The sequence below is a fragment of the Lissotriton vulgaris genome, chromosome 11 (assembly GCF_964263255.1).
Source record: "Lissotriton vulgaris chromosome 11, aLisVul1.2, whole genome shotgun sequence".
In the NCBI taxonomy this organism is placed as follows: Eukaryota; Metazoa; Chordata; class Amphibia; order Caudata; family Salamandridae; genus Lissotriton; species Lissotriton vulgaris.
The window spans coordinates 338,367,600-338,391,783 of record NC_141699.1 but is presented as its reverse complement, the minus strand read 5'-3'; the positions used below and the strand labels follow the sequence as shown (position 1 = coordinate 338,391,783).

Genomic DNA, 24,184 nt, shown 5'->3' with positions numbered 1-24,184 from the left:
CGCTTTTGGCCGCCATAAGTGTGGCAGGGTATGCTCAGACGTGGGTCCCTTGCTCACTTTGCCACTGGATTCGAGCAAGCTGGGCTGAAGACGGCTGGAATGCCAGAAACCGGTCCTCGGAAGCTTGTTTCCGGTCCAGGGAAGACATGGCTTGGCAGTTTGGGCTGGACTCTTCCCATTAGGCACAGGGTCAGACTGATTTGCATATAGCCATGTCTGAACTGGGGTGGCAGAGTGGGCTAAGGAACGGTGATGGATTAAACCCAGATCTTTTGACTGGGTATGAGTGTTTGATTGATTCAGATGCTCCGTCCATCACCACCCCCTTTTGTACCGCTTTTGGCCGCCATAAGTGTGGCAGGGTATGCTCAGACGTGAGTCCTTTGCTCACTTTGCCACTGGATTCAAGCAAGCTGGGCTGAAGACGGCTGGAATGCCAGAAACCGGTCCTCGGAAGCTTGTTTCCGGTCCAGGGAAGACATGGCTTGGCAGTTCGGGCTGGACTATTTCCATGAGGCACAGGGTCAGACTGATTTGCATATAGCCATGTCTGAACTGGGGTGGCAGAGTGGGCTAAAGCACAGTGATGGATTAAACCCAGATCTTTTGACTAGGTGTGAGTGTTTGATTGATTCAGATGCTCCGTCCATCACCACCCCCTTTTGTACCACTTTTGGCCACCATAAGTGAGGCAGGGTATGCTCAGATGTGAGTCCCTTGCTCACTTTGCCACTGGATTCAAGCAAGCTGGGCTGAAGACGGCTGGAATGCCAGAAACCGGTCCTCGGAAGCTTGTTACCGGTCCAGGGAAGACATGGCTTGGCAGTTCGTGCTGGACTGTTCCCATGAGGCACAGGGTCAGACTGATTTGCATATAGCCATGTCTGAACTGGGGTGGTAGAGTGGGCTAAAGAAGGTGATGGATTAAACCCAGATCTTTTGACTGGGTGTGAGTGTTTGATTGATTCAGATGCTCCATCCATCACCACCCCCTTTTGTACCAATTTACTCATGATGGCACCGCTGATTATCTTGGCCCTAAGGCTTTCCTCTCAATATAAATGCACCCACTCAGCAAAAGGTGGAAGACAAAGGTTTTCTCTCTAAGTATGTATCTACTTTGTTAAAATTACTCTGTGCTGCGCTGGTAGAAAATGATTTTAAAATTAGATACTAAAAATGTAACACTGTTACACGTGCATTTTTGTAAAGCAAAACTTGAGTTCACAACTGAAAGATGTTCAGGTTACGAGTGGCTATGAAACTGAATTTGTACCGGATTGCCTATCTGTAATATCTTTATTAGATATCAATAAAAACAAGATTTATATTGTCAGTCAGTTCTGCTACAGTTTTAGGAACTAATGATATAGTATGGCTTTCAAGTAAAAAACTCATGGGCATATTACCAACAACTAGCAATAATTATCGCTGTGTTGGCTTAGCGGGAATATTTCTATCACCGCCCTTCACCTGTTTCTATCACTGAGATACCTTGCTATTAGCAATGTTTATCTTAGGAGCGATAAAAAACAGGCAAAATGCGTGAATATCTTTGTCAATACAGCGATATTCACACATTAGCGTGACAATGCTCTTAGCCATGTTATCCACCTCCCATTGGATAACATGGCTAAGAACTGGTCAGGGCAGGCGTTAGCTTTTGGAGATGTTCGCGCTTAGCGGGAATATTTCCAAAACTACGTCTGTGTTGATCATAGGCGATAGCGATTGCATCGACTGTTTTCAGTCGCTGACATTTTGGCACACCCACTTTGCATGTCATTAGCGATAATTATCGCTGACATGCAAAGTGGGCCCCTAAATGCCCGCTATCGCCTACAAGCTGTCGCTAACTGGTGTTAGCGACAGCTTGGTAATAGGGCGATAAAATTATCGCCACATTAGCGGGAAAAAGTCCAGCTAAAGCGGCGATAATGGCCCTTGGTAATATGCCCCTCAGTCCTTTGATGGAATCCGAGTCTCTGATCCGATTAAACAAGTCTGAATGTGACCATATCAGAACTTGCACCCCCACATTCATCACTTTTATTGCAGTGTTTATAGGGGACACTACTTTGGTAAGATACACACTTTCGGTTACTGTTTTCTAATTCTTCTTACATATGTCCACAAAGGCAAGGCAATGCTGAAGACTCACCCAAGCTTTCTAATAGACGTTCTCTTATTTGTCAGTCCTGGGGGATATATTGACCATGCACCCAAACAATGTCAGAATTTTTATAAATCTTTAAGGGGGTTTTGGGGGAAATATTTCCTTGGGAAGATAGGCGTCAATATGCTCGCCATCAAATTCTGCCAGACTAATAGGTGGACTTATTACAGTCCCCATAGCAAAAGCTATTATTGTCTTGTTGGTAACACTCTTCAACACATATGTCTGATGCCTTTCTTGAGATGTGTTTCGCCTGCTTCCCATTAAAATTAAGTTTTGTAACCTTTTTCTAGCAAGCTGTGAACTTGAGAAGTAGCATAGTGTAACTGAAAGCTAAACTAGATTAAGTATTTGCATTGAAAAGAATAAAAATAAAATTCAAACATGTACAAATGTACAAAGAACGGTGTAATTGAAGGTATCATTACAAATATAAAATGTATAAGAGCAATAAATGTACAGCACAAAGAATAATCAAAGAGGGTTTACTATATTGGAACTGCCTGTTTCTTATGAACAATCACACCACAAATGTAGAACATGTACATTGACCTCAAACGTAACAACAGGCACGTGAGATCATAATAATACAGACATTTCTAAAGCGCGATCAGCTACCTCACAAGGAGGTGTCCCGGCGATCATGTCTCATGTGTCTATTGTCTGAATCTTGGTCAGAGGTCATAATCTTGTCAATTTCACCAGCTGAAATAGGGACCCTTGTTTTGCTCCTGCAATGACCTTGTCTTGTGGATTCTGCTGTCCATCACCTCTATGCTATCTGACAGGCCACTCAAAACTACCACATGTTCACTACAGCTCAATGGCACTTGTACCCGGTCACCAGAAGTGTCTCTGTGAAGAGGGAAACAACAGTTACAACGCAACTGTTACAACGGAATACTATTACAACGCAACTACTACAACGCAGGATCCTTTACAACGCATGCCTTTACAACGCATGACATTACATAGTAGATGCTATTACAACGCATGCCATTACAATGTAAGTATAGGTAAGTTTTTCTTTTTTGAAAAATTTATTTAATTTGGGTTATGGGGTACAGGGGTATTGTTAGGGTTCAGGGCTAGGTTTGGGTTATGGGGTACAGGGGTATTTTTAGGGTTCAGGGCTAGGTTTGGGTTAAGGGGTACAGGGGTATTTTTAGGGTTCAAGGCTAGGTTTGGGTTAACGGGTACAGGGGTATTTTTAGGGTTCAGGGCTAGGTTTGGGTTAAGGGGTACAGGGGTATTTTTAGGGTTCAGGGCTAGGTTTGGGTTATGGGGTACAGGGGTATTTTTAGGGTTCAGGGTTAGGTTTGGGTTAAGGGGTACAGGGGTATTTTTAGGGTTCAGGGCTAGGTTTGGGTTATGGGGTACAGGGGTATTTTTAGTGTTCAGGACTAGGTTTGGGTTATGGGGTACAGGAGTATTTTTAGGGTTCAGGGCTATGTTTGGGTTATGGGGTACAGGGGTATTTTTAGGGTTCAGGGCTAGGTTTGGGTTAAGGGGTACAGTGGTATTTTTAGGGTTCAGGGCTAGGTTTGGGTTAGGGGGTACAGGGGTATTTTTAGGGTTCAGGGCTAGGTTTGGGTTATGGGGTACAGTGGTATTTTAAGGGTTCAGGGCTAGGTTTGGGTTATGGGGTACAGGGGTATTTTTAGGGTTCAGGGCTAGTTTGGGTTTTGGGGTAGAGGGGTAGCTTTAGGGGTTTGGGATAGGTTTTGGGTATAGGGGTACAGGGGTATTTTAAGGGTTCCGTTTTTTAAAAAACTACTTTAAATAAATGAAATTAATTAAATGAAATTAATTAAATTAAATTAGTTAAATATTTATTAATTACAATTTTTTTTAAAAAGATATACTTACCTATACTTCGTTGTAATGGCATGCGTTGTAAAGGCATGCGTTTTAAAGGATCCTGTGTTGTAAATATCGCGTTGTAATGGTATGCGATGTAAAAGTATGCGTTTTAACGTCATACATCCCTGTGAAGATCTTAAATTGCAATGTATCCAAGTGTGCGACGCCTGTTCTGTCCCTCTGAAGTCAGTCCCTCTGAGCTTTAATGGGGCTACTGATCAATGTAAAGGCTCATTATTCTCATAAAGATGTACACATAAAATCATGTCAATATTTCAAGCACACTAGAAGTCCAGTGCAGTTTTTCCCTGCATCCAACACCCTGTCCATTTTATCCTACCCCGACTCACCTACCCATCTTCTTTCAACATTCTCACAAAAATATTTACAAGGATTGGTGACCAGGCCCGACTTGCAGCAAGGTTGGAATCTTTACCCAAGATATTGTCATGTGGAGCAATAAATCCGAATTATCTGTGCATCTGTCCAGACCCAATATTTGTGCTTTTTTTTTTTTCTACCACCTGGTTTAAAGTGATAAATTTGGAATCTATGGAGCAGTGACTCATATGAAAGCATACTCTCTTCGACATGCTTTAAAGGCAGTCACTACTCCTAGGTTAGCAATATATTCCTGCACCATTCTCAATAGGAGGCCATATAATCACAACTGAAGCTGTATGTGCGTGGGGGTATAGATAAGGAAATCAAGGAGGATTGCATGTGCACACTTCTGCTCTTGCTGAGAATGTATCTGTTCGTCAATCAGCCTTCTAGGCCTGAGCAGTGGAGCTAGCTAACTTGTTTATTTTCAGGAGGGCAGAACGTAGAGAAGCCTTAGGGCATCGAAGTACACTAACTAGCACTTGTACAGTTAATCGTCTTCATTAACCCCTTCGATGCTGATGACGAGCTCAGCTCGTCATCAGCTACGGCGCTCGTATGCTGATGACGTGCTGAGCTCGTCATGTAACGTGGTAATTTGAAAAAGCCGCTCACAGCGGGAAAAGCCGCCGCAGCGATGCGGTTAACAAGTTAGTTCCCTCTTTGGTAAAATACCCTGTGGGTGCCGCTCAATTTGGCCACAATATCTGGTGAACAATTGGCTGGACTTTTCTAAATACCAAGACAGGCTCAGACAGTCATCCCCATGGTGCCATTTTTGTCATCTGTCTCAAATGTTTGGAATATATTTGATAACACAAGTTGAACCATCACTCAGTACTTACCATGTCCTTAACAGAGGGACTGCAGATTTCGGGTGTCTGCATGGGTGAGCAGACTAACTGATCTTTTACCACGTTGCATTGCTCTTCAGTCGCCTTTAAGCTGTGGTGGGGTTGCCGCCTCTTCGATTTGTGACTTCTCTTCTGAGACTTGGCTGCGAGCCTTTGGAAGGAGAAATTTGAATATTTACATTATGGCAAAGATTTGTAAAGAAGATTCCGAACATACAAAACTTTTTGACATAAACCATTGGGACTCTACCAACTTGGCATCATGCTTACACCTAGGTCTGTTAGATCAGTGCCGTCTGTGGTGTTTTTGGGATGGACACCCGAAGGTTATTACTAGGTAGCTTCGGCTGGGGCGGTCGACCTCGAATCTGGGGAACTGGGTTCAAGTCTCGGCAATGACGCTGAACATCCTGTGATTCTGGGCAAATCACTTAATCTCCCTGTGCCTTGCAAAAATGAATGTGTCCTCATGTAATGCGACTGGTGCTATGTAAAGCGCTGTGATACCCGATTCGGGTCAAGTTCGCGCTATATAAAACTCTGTAAAAAAAAAAAAGATAAATTCTCTGAAGCAGGATGGGGACTGTAATAATGAAAAATATATTTCTCTGAAGGTAAAATAATATTTGCATAATAAGACTGGGATTTTCCTCTGGACCACATCTTGGTGATACAGATGCACATTTGTATGTGTGGGGGGGACAGCTCGTCAGCAACAATTTCTTTGAAACGTGTGCCAAGACTGAATTCTTTTTTGCTTCTCTAGAGTGTGGCTGGCACTGGACATGTCAGCGAGCTATCTGAGCTGTGTTTGAAATAAGAAGCAGTATCAGTGGCTCAATGTGACAATGCAAAATACACACTTTCTTTTAAAAATCTTCTCTGAACAATTGTGGAACAGCAAACACATTTATGGTCGAAATTATCAAGCTAGAAATGATCATGCTTGTGTTGAGTCCCCCTGCCAGATCCCCTTGCGACAGTTCCCCTGTCCTGCTTGCCTGCAGTCTGCTACCCTCTGCTTCCTGTCTAACTGCTGCCCTCTGTTAGTGCCTCCTCTGCTAGTTTTTTGTCGGCTTTTTCTGCTTTATTGTCTGCCCTCTGCTTTACCTTTCCTGCTTGTTTTTCTGTGCTCTATTTTGCCTTTTCAGCTTGTTTTTCGGTCCTCAGTCTTGCTTCTTCTGCTCTGTTTTGCCCTTTGTACTCGTTTTTCTGCCCTCTGTTGTCCCCTTTCTGCTAGTTTTTCTGCCCTCTGTTTTGCCTTTTTCTGCTTGTTTCTTCCCTCCTCCCGCCAGATCCTCAAGAACTGTTGCAGGGGGAGCTGATATGATGGAGACCTCACAACTTAGCACCGAGATACCCCCATGCCAGTGTTGCATTCTATAAATATTGATTGTTGAAAACAAAGACATGGAGTAAAAATCATTTTGACTATAGAAAAATGGTGGCAGAAAAAGTTGTGACTTCTAGTACTAAACTGCAAATTCGGTATAATAGTAGAACACAACTGTTGTGGATATTTGGCCTCTTCACCCTACAAAAGACTGACAACTTTTGTATACACACTTGTTTAGGACTATAAATCACTCTTTCATTTACAGAAATCACAAGAACGAATGCAAGTTGTACAAATTATGTTATGTGATTATCACAGGAAGTAGTGTAGAACTAGATAAGAGTATGGTAGTTGAGGTTTAGTGAACCAGTGCAAGCAGGTGTGGGTTAAGGGATCATTGTATTTTTCATCTAAACACATTCCGAATGGCGAACTTCAAATAACTCACTAACAGAGTCAAAATAAGCCTGCAGAAGTATTCAATACATGGAGAACATGATTTCTCCGGCCAATTTGGGAAAAGAGTGTAAGCCCATATATAAACTATTTAACTGTTTATTCATATAACTGTGTACACAAAAAGTGGTAATTGTGTGCGATAAAGAGTACCACAATTGAACCATCCCCAATCAATCCCACGTATAGTCATCCTCCAAGACATCCATCCAGCTTTCAGGCATGAGGCTCGGAGAATCCCTTCTAGGGGCACACACACTCCGTCTCAAAGAATCTGCTTAGGGTCTCTTTAATTGAGCATTCTGGCCTACTATCTTCTACTGCAGTCTTTGAGTCCAGTTCTGCCTGCATCTCCTCTCAGGCCACATACTGATCCCATCATGGTGATGTACCCATCTTTGTCCTTTCTTCTTAGGTTGTGCAGGTGTGGTACGCCAAGGTAACTCCAGATGTGTTCCGCCATACCTTGATGTGTGAGGCACCTTTTATGGGCCAGCTATGATGGTTGCATATAAGCAATTGTTCCCCCTTTTTGTGCCCCATCTGAATGTAGCCCCATAAAAAGCCCAAACAAACCAATAACCAGAAATAACATGCAACCCTTGTAAAGCCAAAGGTTACAACTCTTGATTCTTTTTTCTGGGTCATCACCTTCCCTATCCTCATACGCCACACCAGTTCCCTGGCAATTGTCCCTTACAGTCATGCATGGTCTCACTGCTACTTCTCTGGTTTCCTTTCCATGTTATTTGATCTGACTCCTCCATTTTCAGTCCATAGTCTCCCTTCTGGCAAGCAACTCTCATATAGCAGAGAAGACTTGCTCTTCCTGCCTCAGCCCCTTCCCCATAAGGGCTTTCTTTTCCTATTGTGCAGTGTTCCCCTGAACCATACGGGGCTTCTCTGGATCAGAGGTGCATTTGCTTTCCCACTTTGGGTTCCGCCACCTCTTTACTGCTGATGCCCAACACATTCTTTGCATCAGAGAAAGGTCTAATTAAAATCTCATCGTCATCTTGACTCTCTGTCAAACAAAGATTAGATATAACAGGTGGTCCCACTGTTTGAACTGTCAGAAATCTCTATGGTGTTTAAAAGTGATTGGTCCCAGGTCTTGGGATAGCCAAATCTTATTCATGCCTTCTAAACATAAGCTCTGCTTTCCTCTCACTGACATCATAACTCTTATGTTTCCTCTAAAAAGGAGGATGTTAGGTGACACAGCTCTTGTAAGTCCTCTCTGCCCAGTGCTTGCAGTTTAATCAGATCTTCATGCTATCCACTGACTGCTCAGACTATGGAGAGGCATCTGTGCACCTGTGAGAGGTACTGAAACCTGAGAGGACTGTGGCAGCATACTCAGCAACCCCTGATAAAATGTGTTTTTGATCTCTACTGAAGAAGGATAACATCCAGAGTCTTGTCTAGAGATGAAACGCACTACTCGAACCAACGTTGGTCAAAAACTACTATTCAAGTAATCACTATTTGTGAACTTCATTCACCATAATGCAAACGGGCAAGCTCTGCTGGGGTGTGAGGTAGTGTGCTCCCATCCCCCGTCTATTTAAAAGGGCTCCCTTGAGGCAGTGAGCTGACGAGTTTCTGGAGATGCACCTCTGAGAGTTACTGAGACCTGCGAGGACTGTGGCTGCATTCTCAGCAACCCCTGATAAAATGTGTTTTTGCTCTCTACTGATAAAGGATAAAATCCAGAAACACGTGTCCAGAGATGAAAGCAATGCCTGCACCAACTTTTGCGAGATACTGCTACTAATATTCAAGTAAGCACTATTTGTCAACTGCATTCACCATAATGCAAAGGGGCAGTAGCATAATGAAACTTGAGGTGGCCCCCTGTAAAGTGCATGGATAGGGCCCCCCTAAGATCCGTACCTAGCCAGGAGCTCTCGGGCTCACCTGTGCTCAGCGCCATAGGGGGCCCACTGCAGCTCGGGCCCCCCCGCACTGTGGGGTCTATGGGGGCTATTGTTACACCACTGCAAAGGGGTGAAGTCTGCTGAAATGTGAGGCAGTGTACTCTGATCCCACCCCTGCTCAGAGCAGTTTTTTCACAAACCTATTGATGTCACTCCCTTTCAAACTTTTTGGCAGCCGTAACTCAGTTATTATTTATCCAGACCTCCTCCTCTTTGTCTTCCAGTTCGAGTAGTAGTTTGAGGTTTTGTTCCTTGAGATCTTGTATGCCCCTCCAAAGCTATTATTCAGAGCTGTTGCCTGCTATCCTCTCCAGATTGTCTGCTATAGCACCATACAAAGTGAGGTCACACTTTAGCTTGGTGAAGCAGACCTTGAAGTTCTCCTGGATGGACCCAATGTCATTTTTGATATCTGTCAAGAATTGATGCATGTACACCTACGTGACTTCCATCCTTCCTTTCTCTTGCTGGGTGGGAGGCTTGTCTGGTTAGGCACTCTGTAAGCGGGCGTGATGGCCTTGTTTGTCTCTCTTGGGCTGTTTCTGTAGGAGCAGAGTTCTTCACAGATGGACCACACTTAGCCCGGTTAGCCCAGTTCCATCTTGGGGGATGGAAAAATGAATGATCTTGGTCTGAGGAGCCAGTGCAGGGGGGCCCTGTTTAGTAGAGTGTGGTGCATGTGTAGCGTAAAGAGCAATGCTGCCCCCACACACCTCTGTGCCAATGAGTCTGGCCTTGGGTAATTTTGTCTCAATGGTGTGTATTCGGGGGCGCTGCTTGAGTTCATATGGCAGATGCAGACAACTGGCACTACTTCCCCAGAGCCTCAGCAGCTTTGGTCTCTGCATTAGGAGCTATAGGGTTTTTGACTGACCTTCGGCAGTAAGGATCCCCCTTCTAGTTCCTTAACCATACACCTGCCAATCATGTGGACCCAAGGAAGTGTCTGTTCTTGCTTCTGATTACCATAACTCATGGGGCTCAGATCAGTGTCATCTGCACATCTCAGCCCTCATACCAGCCAGTCCAGTGTCTAGAAACAGGGCATCGTTGTTGATCTGTCTGAGCAATCAGTTAGACTCTAGGACCACACAGCATCATTCAGTTCCCCCTTTCTGTGGCCACAAGTATCTGGGCCAAGTTCAACCTGTCCTGCCTGCCTCTGTCGACCTGTGTGCAGCTCGTAGGCATCTAATCCAGGCTTCCTTCTCCTCCTGACCAGGACAGTACATCCGCCACCTCACCTGCAGTTACTCTGATTAGGGAATTCATGCATGGGCTAACCACTCGGCTCAACGCCCACACCAATTAGTCCTATGTGAGGGGTCGCGGCTTTGCCAGTAGTTAGGCTGGGCCGCTCTCGTTTTGCTATTACTGCTTGGTCTGATGTGCCTCAGCACCAAACAGTCTCCCGTGGTTGAAGAGTTGGGCTTGATTAGTGGCGCTCACTGTTGTTGGTCCACACACGTCTAATAGCCCCTTAGCCCAGGCTTCCTCTACCTCTAGATGGCCGGGGGTGAAGCTATTTCTGGCTGCTGATCTGCATCACCATGTGTGTGACGACAGAGCAGTGCCATGTAGCCTCGGCTCTCGTCTTCCATTGGCACACTTCACTCTTCCTTCTTTTCTTCAAATTCTGGGATATTCAGCAGGTCAATGCTATACAAGTTCTCCAGGATCCATCTGTCCCCCTTGTTGGAGCTTTAAAATCAGTGGATGGAGGTTGATTTGTGAAGCAGTAGGAATCCACTTCTATGCCATTACTCCACAACCCACAACCACACAAAATTCATACATTAACAATACATCTTAACACCGTTCTTATGCAAAGAAGCCCTCGTCTCCCGCTTATTTCAGGACTAATGATGACCACTGCATACGGGGGTGGCAGGGTGCTTCCGATTGTCCTCTAAATAAGATATATCAGTCCTTCACCACAGCCTCCCTCACTCATGGACTCACACACTCGCTGAATCACTGGCTGTTTTTTTCTTTAGGCTCCCACAGATTTTATTTGGTCTCCCAAACCCATTCCCTTCATCTCTGCTCCCCCTCCACCCGCCCGCATTAAAGAAGATGAAGTGAGATACATTTCTGGTGCTCAATAAGCTAAATACACAATTGCTGTATTGGTTTTTGCATATGTAGCTGACATAAATATTGTTACTGTTGAATTGATGGTAGGAGTTGTGTGAGCCTTTAGCAATGAGCATTCATAAAAAAAACATGAAAAACTAACCATGCTCAGAAAAACCTAATCATACTGATGTTTCGCATGAATGATCATATGTTTATAATGTAATCATATGGCGAATATATTATAATTATGTCTGCGCCTCAAGGCAGCTAAATGTTGATTATCTATTAGCTGGTTGAAGAGTTTTGCTTAACTCCCCACTGAGCGTGAGCAATATTTGACCACACAGGAAACATTATGTAAGTGAGGTGGACTTGCAGTGCTGATCCAGTGAAAAGACTCCTCAATTATACAAATATAAGAATGGCGGATTCTGAGCAGAATCTTACCTGCTCTCACAGCTGGAGGATCGGGAGTGAGATCGTTCAGAGCGAGTGCGCCTGCGCCGGCGCCGATGGGATTTTCGTTGTCGGCCTCGAGAACTTTGAGAAAAAAAAAATTAAAAAAACACACACATTGTTATTTGAGGTACAGTGTATACCCCAGGACACAAAATTGAAAAATAGCCAACAAAAATTTCTGATTGACAGCGATAGAGATGTCTTTTATACCACAGCTTTCAAATGATATCCTTTATGCATCACGTTACCACAGAAACATACAATTTTACAATTGTTTCCCTACTTTTCTTGAAGTTGGGAGCTACATTTAATTTGCAGATACAATTACAAAGGAATGTTCTAGAAAATCTTCAAGAGAAGGTTTTGCATATTTAAAGAATGACAACATTTCCTTGTGGAAGTGAGGTTAGGATCCGTTTAAAAACATCAGAAAAAATGTTGGTAAATATGGTGATCATTTAACATATAGAAGTATAGTTGAGTAGCAGTGAATTATGGGGATGTGTTATGCCGAGGGGCTGTGAGTGATATCAAACAGACAACCACAGCAAAGCACGAGTTGTCTAAGATGTGACTCAGAACCTCAAGATGAAAAAAACAGCCCTAAATCACTTTTAACCCATCCTTAATTTTATGTTATGCTTGGTCCCAAAAAGCATCTGCCCCTGCGTTCGATCTCTATACAGGGACTGAGGAGTGTTGGGCAATCATACATAATATGGCCTCTCCCCATGATCAAAAAAACAGTACCTGCATCCATTAACAACCATTTTCACTGCCTTCCTTCCCCCTCTTGCAGCTTGAGTTAGAGAGATTAATCACATGCATATTACAGGAGTCTAGTAAAATGTATACATATGTCCCCTTTCATCCGAAGCTTCAATTTTGTGCCCACCCTCCCCCATCCTATAGTGTTTTTGGGGGTGCGATCTTGCCACGTAAAGTTTAAGAATTGTACAGTGTCCACACTAACTTTGTATTTGTTAAAGCTCAGGGATTCTGATGCCTCTAGCTGTTTGCTATCTCGCTTTGCTAAGACAAGGCAGATAAATGCCTCCTCGTATGTATTGAGGGCTAAAAGATATTTAGTAGCGAAATCTATGGGGTGAGCATAATTTGTCTGTCAAGAATTTCTACTAAGGTACGTGTCACTTCCTCCCAAAAGGCTTTAATGATACCAGAGCCCCACACGATATGATAGAACCTCCTCACCCCCAGGCCACACTGACATACTGAAGAGGAATCCCTCTTCATGCACCACAATCTTTGCTTGATGGCGCATACCTGGGCTGGGCATTTCAATTGTATGTTGAAGCACCTTGCCAAGATAGCAATTTCCCTGGGCGCCAGGAGTGTCTCTCACCAATCCGCTTCTACTAAGGGTTAATGGTCTGCTTTACTTCTCTGAGTGCGTGGGTAGTGTGACCTGCACAGGACAGATGTTTTCTAATCAATCTCTTCCCCCTCTACATCGATGTGCAATCCCAAGTACTTAAAACTATACAGCTATAACTTAATGGTGGTGCACTTGACCCACCTATATATACCCTCTTCAACTTTGCAGCTCGGGAACATGCTCAATATGCCCCAATTGGACTCTAATCCCTGAGAAGATTCCAAACTCGTAGAAGACCTGTTGGCCATAGGGCCAGATCGATCAGTATGACTAAGCTAGATGAGTCGGTTGCCTGCACAAAAGGACACCTTATTTTCAAGGAAAGGATACCAGCGGAATCCAGGGACCCATTTGCCTAGGTGGCGCTGTATGGCCAATAGCTCAATTTCCAGAGCAAAGAGCAGTGGCGATAGCGGGCAGCCCTGTCAGATGCCTTGCAGTATGGGAATAGGTCTGACAGGACACCATTTACTCACACCTGTGGCATGGGCCTCGTATGTAGCAACCTGACACAAGAGATGGAATTTGGGCCATATTCAAATTGAAAAACTAAGGAAATAGAGAGTCCCATTTAAGGCTGTTGACCAGAAGGACCACTAACGGGTCTCAAAATTGCTGTAACAGAACCAGTACATTGAATATAATAGCAAGTGGTCTTTATTTGCATAAAGCAACTTTAGTCTTGAAGGACTAAGCATTGTATTACTGTAAGTAGCTGATTTGCAAGTGCCTTCATTACGATCTTAGCCGCTGTATGCACCAACAACGTAGGCCTATCAAAAGCACATTGGGATGAAAAACTTGACTTTAGTATCACAGCGATACCAGTTTCACACAGTGCTTAATTTGAGCCAGTGATTACTGGTGGGGGCCACCAGCACTTATTTTTCATGATCAGACATTTCCTGAGAGCAAGAGAGAGAAAAATAAAAAAAAAGGGGGGGAAAAAGGAGGGAGAGAAAGACTTAAAAGCAGTGCTTAATTTGAGCCTTCCGGTGCTCAGCACCGACACTTAATCATCAACACCAGCGCCTTTCATGAGCACCAGTTAAGGACAGATTTAGAACCAGATGTACGACTAATAAAATTGAGGCTCCCAAATTGCGACTCTTGTATTTAACACTGTTTGCGATTCCTAATGAAGTCGCAAATTGCGAGGCCCATTAATATTAATTAGCCTCTTGCAATTTGCGAGCCCATTGGGAATGTCAGGCCCTCCCAGGTATGATGGCCTGGTGGGCTCAGCTGACCACATGTTAGGACTGTTTTTAAATAAAGTAGTTTTCTTTTTTGAAAATGCAGCCCGTTTTCCTTAAAGGAAAACGGGATGCATTTAAAAAAGAAATGAAACTTTTGTTTCATTTTCTATGGGCAGGTAGTGGTCCTTGGGACCACTGCCGTCCCTTAAAAAAAATTTTCAGAGACACTCACGAAGTGGAAGGGGTCCCCCGGGGACCCCCTTCCCCATTGCGACTGCATTACCACCCTCTTGAAGAGGGTGGTAATTTGCGAGTGTTTTGCGACTGCAATTACGGTCGCAAAACATTCATACATGGGTTAGAGAGTCGCTATTTGGAAGGGAACACCCCTTACAAATAGCAAGTCTCTAAACACTTTTTTCTGAGTCGAAATTAATTTTCGACTCGCAAAATTGTCGGTACATGGCCATACCAATTTCAGCATGCGCAAAAGGGTTGCTAACCCATTGGCTTGTGCTAAAATTGGTCGTACATCTGGCCCTAAGTGTTTTTACCTAATTGAAAGCTGCTCATTTTGTTTCACAGTAAATGATGAAAGCTTGAGTTGGTCTTAATGAAATTGATCTGAATGATGTAAACGAATTTCAGCAGAGGGCACTCTAACTACCTAAGCTGCCTACCTTGGATAGTAACCTGTGACCTACAAGCAAACCACAGGCCTCTGTAGCGGATGCATTAATATGTAAATTGTAACCAACTGCAGTAGTAGGCAAGCAGCTATGAATCATCTTTGTTGAAGTTATAAAAAAAATTAGTTACATAGAGATTTACTGAATGGCAGTTCATGTAACTGCCAGTCTATCTCAATGGGACTGGTGGCGTGACGTGCATGTTGCACCCAGATCTCGACTGAAGGTGCATCAACCCACAGAGTTGTCAAACACAGACTGAAACTTGTTATACAGAGAGCTCAACCCTTCCCCTAATTGTTTGCGGTTGGAGGCTGGCTGCCCTTAGCCTGCTGCTTGCACACAGTGCCCTGCTGCACCATGTGTCACTCTACACTGAGCTGCTCAACCCACAAATGTTAGTCACATTTATTCATTCATCATTTATTTATACATTTTTATATAGCGCGAACTTTACTCAGAGGTGACAGAGAGCGTCACAATAGAGCAAAGTAAATTACATTAGGAATGAGAGTAGCATGGACGTAGGTAAAAATACCTATAGGTACAACAGTTACTCGTGGTGAGAGTTACAGATTATCACATTATAGATTCACTCAAGATTACATGATAAGAAAAGGTGGAGCGATTAGGGTTATACAAGTACAGAATACATATTTACAAAGTTGAAGTGGAGGGTCCTAGAAGCTTGCATGAGTGTCATGAGGCAATCAGGGTCAATACCTGTTGTGAGGGACGTGTGCCGGGTGGGGAGCTGGGCGAGGCAAATTATTGATAGAAGTCTCTTTGGAAGAGAAGAGTTTTAAGATCTGATTAGTGATCTGCTGGGTTTGAACCTGTCACCATGAGATGAAGGACAGGTGTTTGGAGTGAATGCATTAACCCACTGAGCCAGCATGTATTTTTGCTCAATTACCTTTTAACTCACTAAATGTATTTACCTCCTTCTAGCCAGGGTTTTCCATTCATTTGCACTAGTGAACATCACCACACAATGCATCTGTTTTCTTAAATGATGCTGTTTTTTGCGCACTGTGAATACCTCACCACTGGGATAAAAGCGCTTGCGAAGGCCAGTGTTCAGTGTCAGTGCACTATATTGATCTGTGCAGAAGCGCCTTATGTGAGCTATGCAACTGTTTCTTTATTGAGACACTAGTGCATGCCACAGACATACAGGATTTTTGTGTGATCTTGGTACAAGTTTCAGTACTTTAAGTCGAGGGAATTGTGTAAGTCAGCACAACAGAGCATTATGGAAGCATGCCATGTCTTACACCTGGAATGATACTGATTCTGATCCAATCATGGCACAGGCGGGCTTATTGTCCAAGTGCCGTTGCGCAGTGCAGGTCGGGACAGAGGTGCATTGTGTGAGTTTTGGCATCACTTTGCATTTTTTCATCCTGCTCAAACCTAGAGTTCAGGATGTTGCACATTGCCAGTGCCAGGCACAGTGACCTGCGCAGTCATTGCCTTTTGATGTGCAGCCTGCATGTGCTGGGGAAGAATGGCCCGATTAGGCCCACGCTCGACCCCACCAGCTGCAGAGAATTCAATGCTGGTCACTCTGCTAGGGGCATGTAGTACTCTGGTGCAGCAGGTGCTGTGGCACCAGGGCCTTAGAAGCCTGAAGGGGGCAATGCACCCTCGATACTGCTTTATTTTTATAATTCAAACATCAAAAGGACACTTTCTTCTTTGCACTAGGGCCCATGAAACTACTGTCCTCAGCCAGCCTCACCCAGGGACATCTTAAGAGTTTTGGGAGCCCTGTGCCAAACATTTGTTGGGGGCCCCTGTTCTGAACAACTTTGAAATTATGATCCAATTTCAACACTTTCATGCCCTCTTTGGCCAGGTCATTAACAGTGCACAGGCACACTTGTCCACATTCTAAATGTGTTTACATCTAATATTCAGGGATAGTGACTGTTTTCAATATTGTAACAGAGCAGGGGCTCTCTCATATTACTGCAGCTAATCACTATGACAACATCCCAATTTTTTCAGTTGTGAGGTCCTGTTTTGTTGTAAAAGAAACGTTTTATACGGATTTTGCATGAAACATAAACACATTTCTCTGCAAAATGTCTGCAATAGACTCTCACACGACACCCACATTAAACATAAAGGAAAACGGTATCTAAAATAATCTGTTTAAGAAAATCAATGCAAGACCTGAAAGGCTTGGGCCCTGGGCAAGACCCCATTTGCCCCTGCCTTAAAACGTCTCTGGCCGCACCACAACTTTAAACAGATACAATTACTTCCACCTGTAATGCTTACTGTCCCAGAAAATAAATAATTTAAATTACGATAAGTTGCAATTTGTCTCTGAGGAACACATTGCAACACAGTCATATTACAGAGCAGCTGTTCTGTCGCCCACTGGCCTTAAAGGGCCATCGCTCTCTTACTGGAGGAAACAATAGTGCTTTGAGGTAGTTGTTCCAGAGACTGAGCGCCCTTTAAAGTCACAATGCCATAGAAGATGCCCTATAGAGTTAAAATGCCAGGGAGATATTTCACTTTAACTTTCAAGTGCCAAAGTAGCTTGTATTCATCCTGCGCCCTGAAGAGCTATCCCTTCTTTCCACTGCTGCTTCCTTTCTCAAGGTCAGGCAGGTCAGCTTGTTGGGTAACACATGTAATTTATTATCTGTAGCGATTCATCTAGATAGTGTGTCTCTGTTTACTGTGCAGGGCACGATCCGTGGGATGTCTATCGATTGAATGTAAATTGATACTTGTATAGCGCACTACTCACCCGCAAGGGTCTCAAGGCGCTTGTACGAATACCTCTGTGGAACCCATCCTGGCTTTCCCTGTGAGGCGTCCACTCCTGGGCACCCCCAAGGTGGAGGCCAAGCATCCTTAGCGTTGTGGGGGCCGTTGTGGAGATTAAGCAAGCTATTGCCCAGAGTTGCAGAGTGGGACTCCATGATTGGAATAGGCACCGAGGCGAGAATTATCAGGTCCGTGGAATTTTGAGCCCAAGACCCGTCGAGGTGGGGAATTGAACCCTGGTCCCGGGCTAGACCTCTGCATCAGGGTCTGCCGCTCTAACCATTGAGCCACACTTCTCCCAAAGTGACCCAAAGTCAGCAGCCGAGGAATGTCCTCTAAATATCTAATGATGTGACCTGAGGCCGCGTTCCAGGGCTGCGTGGAGCTCATTGAGCCCCCAGAGTTTCAACAAGATCCCAAGATTCTCTCTAGTGGGGGTCCTCTAGGCTTGCGGTTATTTGAATCCATCTATATTGCAAGCAGGCACGAGGTGAGCATGGAAATATGGAAACTCCAGGTCTCCATATAGGCTATAGATGATGCATGGCCCGGAGACAAAAAGCCAGGGTACAGCAACTCTGCTGTGTTTGAGTCTGCCTAGTCCATGGCAGGCCAGAGTTACCCCATTTCCATACAGGGTGTGCGCTGACGCAGGGCACAGCCAGGACCTCATCTACAAGACAATGATGCAGCACGGCACCGCAAGCCATTTAGCTGCGTCGAGCGGTGTAATTTTCAAAGCGCAGGGATGCATTGTTTTAGCAACAGTATGATGCGTCCCTGTGCTTTCCCCTGCGCTGACGTTCAGTTGGCTTCCATGTGTTAGCGCAGGCACCCTTGCGACATTTTGCAAGGGTGCCTGCGCTGCAGAGGTGATTGATTTTCTGCAGTAAGGGACATATTCCTGTACAAAAACAGTCATTAATGGCATTTTCCTCTTTTGATGTGTGCTGCAGAATGCAGCACTCATAGAAAGAGGAAACAATGGGGAGAAATACAAGTATTTCTTCTTGTTGCGTCATTCCTAGGCCTCCCCTGGGGAGACGTAGGATTCTGACGCATTCCCAATTTTACAAAATGTTGTAAATCTGGGAATGTGTCAAGTTCCATGGATGTTGTGTGGGAACAGCCACAGTAACACCCATGGGACGTCCCTTTCACGCAGAACAATACATGAAAGGGGCCATATTTACAAGGTCATGAAAAGTCATGCAGGGTGACTTTACGTGGCATTGTAAATATAGGCAAGCCCATTGTGCTAGGAGTGCATTAAAAAAAGTGTCACACCGGCAGTGCAATGGGCTTGAAAATAAGCCCCCCAGGCTTTGGGTGGCAACCAGTTGGTTGCTGCAAACTGTCTCAGCCTCACACTGACTAAACTTGGTGGGGAGGGCTCCCAGGATCAATTTCGTAGAGCGCTAGTGAGGTCAGGTTTGAAGTAAATGTAAATGTATTGGCATTTATATAGCACACTACTTACCCGTAGGGTCCCAAGGCGCTTCGACCGCTGCGAAACCCTTCCTGGCTTCCCTGAGAGATGGTCCCTTAATGCGTATCTCCAGGGTGAGACCAGGCATCCCCAGCGGTCTGGTGGGGCCGTTAGTGAAGATGAGGCAAGCTAGTGCCCAGAGTTGCCGAGTGTGATCGCTGATCAGAGTGGGCACCGAGGCGAGAGAATTATCGAGTCCGCTGACCCTGGTCCAGAAACCTGCCGCGCCGGGAATCGAACCCTGGTCCCAGGCCGTCCTCTGCTCTCGGGTCTGCCGCCTCTAACCAGTGAGCCACACTACTTCACTTGAAGTGGACTCATTCAGCATGGATCCAATTGTTGCTGGTGGGTGGGCCTAGTTGGAAAGTTCAGGATACAAAGGATAGTTACGCATGCCCACATGTAGTAGTCACTGCTCTATAGATCATAGTCTCTCTTTCAGGCAGGAGAAGTGGCATACAGGGTAGGGAGTGCCCCCCAACGCCCCGGCTCAGAGTGTATTTTCTAGGGGTGGGCGGAATTTTCGGAATTGCCTTCTGAAAAAGTTTGCGAAACAGCAAGAAATCACTGCAAACACTCATCATTTCACGTGCTCGCGGAGATTTTGATGCGCCCGTTGTAATCTATGCAGGGTCACTGCAGGGTCACTCTCAGGAAGTCAGGGGCAGACGAGCATCGTGCCAGAATGAATCCTGCCCTGATATTTGCCAAGAAGATGCCACCGTTTTGTGCCATACCTCTACTCAACTGGAGTACTTTCTACTAGTGTTACCTCGTTGGGTGGATGTATAGTGGTTGCCTTTTTTCCTACACTACAGCTGCGTAAAGGGACAGAAGAGTTGTCTCCAGTGACCATATGTGTCTGTAACTTTCTCACCGCGCCGAAAGTCGCCGTAGCCCCGCTAGTGTGTGTGGGGCGGGGCCGAACGGGCTGGGATTCTATGCGAGTTCATATGCCTCTTGATTATAAAGGGCCAGAGAGCGATCAGAGCAGCAGATGAGGGGAAAGCAGCCTCCTGTTCACAAGACCTACACGGGGATTGCGCTCGAGAAACTCATGGATGCAAAGACCTCCATCAAGGACTACAGCTAATTGTAGATGGTAGATATGTGGAGAAAGCACACCTGCCTAGCCTCAAGAGTGCTCACTCGTTTTTTGGGCTGATTAATGTGTTACTGAATTTGAGCTTCAACTCGGGCACCTGCTTTATTTATATCTGTAAGTGTTTCAGTTCCTATGCGAGTTCACATGCCTCTTGTTTATAAAGGATCAGAGACCGATCAGAGCAGCAGATGAGGAGAAAGCAGCCTCCTGGTCACACTTCCTGGTGAGGTTTAATATTACCTCATGCCCCCGAATTTTGTTCTGCCGCAGTGGATCGCGGAGGTTTCAACATGTTTGCGTTCCGCGAGGAAAACGTAAATGCCAAAATTTTGCAAGTTCCGGGAGCGGAACAGAATTGCCACCCACCCCTAGTATTTTCACACACTCATGCAAAGGAAATTGGGACCCCACACCGACACCTTCTCTACAGAGAATGAAGAGACAGAGCAATAGATCACAGATATTACATACAGTGGGGGAGTGCAGAGTTGGCAGCCCCCGGCCCATGCTCAAGATGGGGTGCCTTGCCGCGTCCGCACTGTGGGGAATGTGGGGTCATGTGTCACACCCGTCGGGAAAAGGTCAGGGATTTAGACATCAATAAGGTAGAGATAGAGGAGGTACCACACAACAAGAGAGTGCGAGAAAGAGAGAGAGAGAGAGGAAGATGAGCTAAAAACAGAGGAAACAGGTAGAGAGAGGCAAGGTACACAGAGGGACGTAACCTGAACAGCAAGTTAGAGAGAGGTAGAGATGGAGGAAGATAGGCATATGATTAGGGAAGGAGAGAGATGACAGAGCAATATTTAGGTGAGAAGAGAAAGAATGATAGGCAGAAATGTAGGGAGTGGTTAGGTAGTTACCGTTAGAGAGTCAGACATTGAGGGTGGCAGAGAGAAGGAGAGAGGTTCGGACAGAGAAAAAGGCAGAGCCGCCTGGGAAAATGGAAGCCCTGGAAAATTGTCCACTTTGACCAAGCCTTAAAATGGTTCTGAGCTTCTGACCACCAAATTGACTGCTTGAATAGTTGTTTAGTTTTGGGTTTGTAAATCTTCTGCTGTCTCCTTCTCCTGGAAACGTACTATTGACTTTGAGAGTGATTTGTAGTGTGCTTTAGTTTGGTGCGCATATTGACCAACTTGCAGTATGAGAAATCAAATGGATTGAGTAATTTCGTTGCTTGGCCCTTTTGCAATGATTTCCCCTTAATTAACCAGTTGCATTGAGATCAGATCTGTTTCATTAGTTTTCTAATGAGAACCAAGGTAGTCAGGGGCTTATCAATTAACAAAATGTATTTATAGTTTGATTTTCCAAAACAAACTTCTCCATGTGGTCATTAGCGGACCTTCAACACATTTCTGATGAAAAATTATCCCAATTATGCACATACGAACAGTAGTGATGTAGTCAGCTCCCATTGTGAATACTGTTATTAATAGGTGTAGGTTTAAAATCCCTTTGTGAACTCTTCGAAACACTCTGAATGCTGGTTATTTGCAATACTCATATTCTGCTGTCTACACTACAATCCTAAATCATTGCTATTTTCTACCCGCTGCCCACCAATCCTATTGAGACTTCTTCTAATCCCTGTTAGAACATTGGAATGTTGGGCGCTCCATTGAAGATAATGAAGCAGCTGAGGTCCAATAATGGCTGGTTTGGACCACCTGCTCTAGAATTCCAATGCTAGTCTTTCTGTTTCTCCCTGTTGGGGGTTGAATTTATAACACTCAACCCCCAGCAGGTGGAATGCTTTAACTGCGTTAGGGCTCTTCTGCATCATGCTATGGCGGTTGTTGAAGGCCTTCTCGCTAACATTATAGGCCCTTGCCTCCAGCTCAAGCCTATACCTCAGGTTCAGAGGCTTTAACAACAGGTATAGACCTCTGTGGTGGTCTAGAATGATATTACACCTACAATTGCTTTTGGTATAATTAATTAACCTTATTCAGCCTCTTCGATATTGTAACTTGCACCGAGACAATAGTAGAACATCTTTTTCTTGGTGTTGAACTTTTCAACCAGGCGCCAAGCACAAGTGAGGAACAACCCCAGCTTGTTTGTTGCCATTATTGGCAAACCACGTGACGCTTGTCACATGATATTGACCAATTGGAACATGAGTTGATTCTGTAGCTACATAAAAGAAGAAAGCATGTTTTCAATGGTTAGATTATGGCAGATTTAAAGAATTTGTAACAAAAAAATAAGTGGATGGGACAAAGATCTATTTATTAGTTGCCTCAAAGCTCCTACTGCTGGCATTGCACACCACTGATACCGTCCCTATTGTTCATTCCTTTCCCCGACATAGTTTTCATGCCATTCCTGTTGTACTGTACACACTTAATTCATCTCCCACTAGATTTCTTCATCAGCACTGCATAGACACCAATATATACACTGTGCAATTTGTTCAGCGTAAAAAAATTCCACATTTATGTTATGATTGATCCAGAGTTGTTCTTTATCTGATGGTAGCAGCTTATGTAGTGCTCGCTTTCATACTGCATTCTGGTATTTGTAGTCCAGACTGTGTAATGAATACTAAACTACAACTACCAGAGTTAAATTAAGTAAAACATGACTCCATGAGTTAAATCCAAAGGTGAACTTCAGAGCTTCTATTTGCCTTGAATTGGGTTCTAAATCTTAATCTAAGTCTGGTCTGACCACATTTGTCGGAGGTATCCACATCAATGACTGATTCAGCTGGCGGCACTCAGGAATGAAAGTGCTGGCTTTGCCGCACCTTGTGCATATCAATCAGTAAGAGGCAAACCAGTGTTTCTCCTGGCTTGAAGCTGAGTTGGGGCTTGGGAGAGGCCTATTAATGCACTGGTACCACTTCACCTTTTCCCTGGCAGCCATGACAACTTGAAATAAAAGTGTGTACAAGTCACTCACTTCTAGCAATACTGTTGAAGCATCCTTAGTTGTTTCATGCAAAACGTACAACAGTCTGGCCATCACACACTCAATGCAATCCTGAATGCAAGCACCCCTAGTCATTTTCAGTGCTGTGATGAATTCTGGTGCTGACAACTGGCAAAATCCCTCCCAAATAAAGAAATAAAGTACAGCGAAAGGGACAACACTACTTAATAACCAACCAGCTGCATGTTAGATTTGTGATTGCATGCTCCTCTGGACATGAAAAGATGGGAAATTAACTTACTGCTTTCTGTGTTTTCTTTCTTCTTTGCTTTTGCTCTTTGGGCTGGAGGAACTAGAGAAGAAGAAGAAAAAGAAAAAGGCCTTGATCTTTTTCCCAGACCATGAACACAACAAACACTCCACAAAAGTGAGGCACACATTCCGCAAGTAATGGATGTTGTGACCAGGAGTATAAAGCAGTGCACTAAAGCCACTTCAGTGCAGGACGACCACCCCACATCAAGGAGCCTTCTGTCCCACCAAAGCCTTTTTTAACAACCCGTGACACTCTCAGGGCCCTCCGCAGCCTTTTACAGGGCGGTCTCCTCATTTCACATTACGCCAATGGTTCTGGCAATGGGCAATTGGGTCCTCATTAAGTCTGCTACAGGCAGCTTTACTTGTCTGTAGGTAGACCTATTATTCTCCAATACATTACACATACTCAGAGTGGGCTTTGAATCAGCCCCTTGCTCCTGATTCGACGGCTTAGTTCTCTGTCTTTTGCTAATGTGATCTCACTCGAGTTGCAACAGTCCCGAGTGGGAGGCTCTAACTCAGTCTTCATGTTCATATTCACATCTCAGTGTATTGATAGCAATTCAAGCTGCACATCAGAATGCATTGCGATGCCAGATTGAAAATCAGCAGCACATGCAGTAACAGGACACTTCTGCTTCCAGAAACCAGCTGCCTCTCCAACCACCCATTGACTGTATCCTTGCCTTTGACTCTGTACAGTACTGCAAAGCATTTTGACTAGGTTTGTGTCATGCAAATGACACATAGATGTATTTAACATGTGGA

At 44.6% G+C, this 24,184-nt stretch overlaps 1 protein-coding gene across 1 annotated transcript in view; it reads right to left on the bottom strand.

The window, feature by feature from the left end:
• Positions 1-24,184, bottom strand: part of SRRM4 (serine/arginine repetitive matrix 4) — a 246,434-nt gene that overhangs the window by 49,216 nt on the left and 173,034 nt on the right. The window contains exons 6-8 of the mRNA XM_086943295.1: positions 23,400-23,450; positions 11,536-11,628; positions 5,269-5,428 (exon numbers count right to left, since the gene is read on the bottom strand). Of these exons, the coding sequence (XP_086799421.1) occupies positions 5,269-5,428; positions 11,536-11,628; positions 23,400-23,450 (304 nt within the window). The remainder of the gene's footprint in view (positions 1-5,268; positions 5,429-11,535; positions 11,629-23,399; positions 23,451-24,184) is intronic.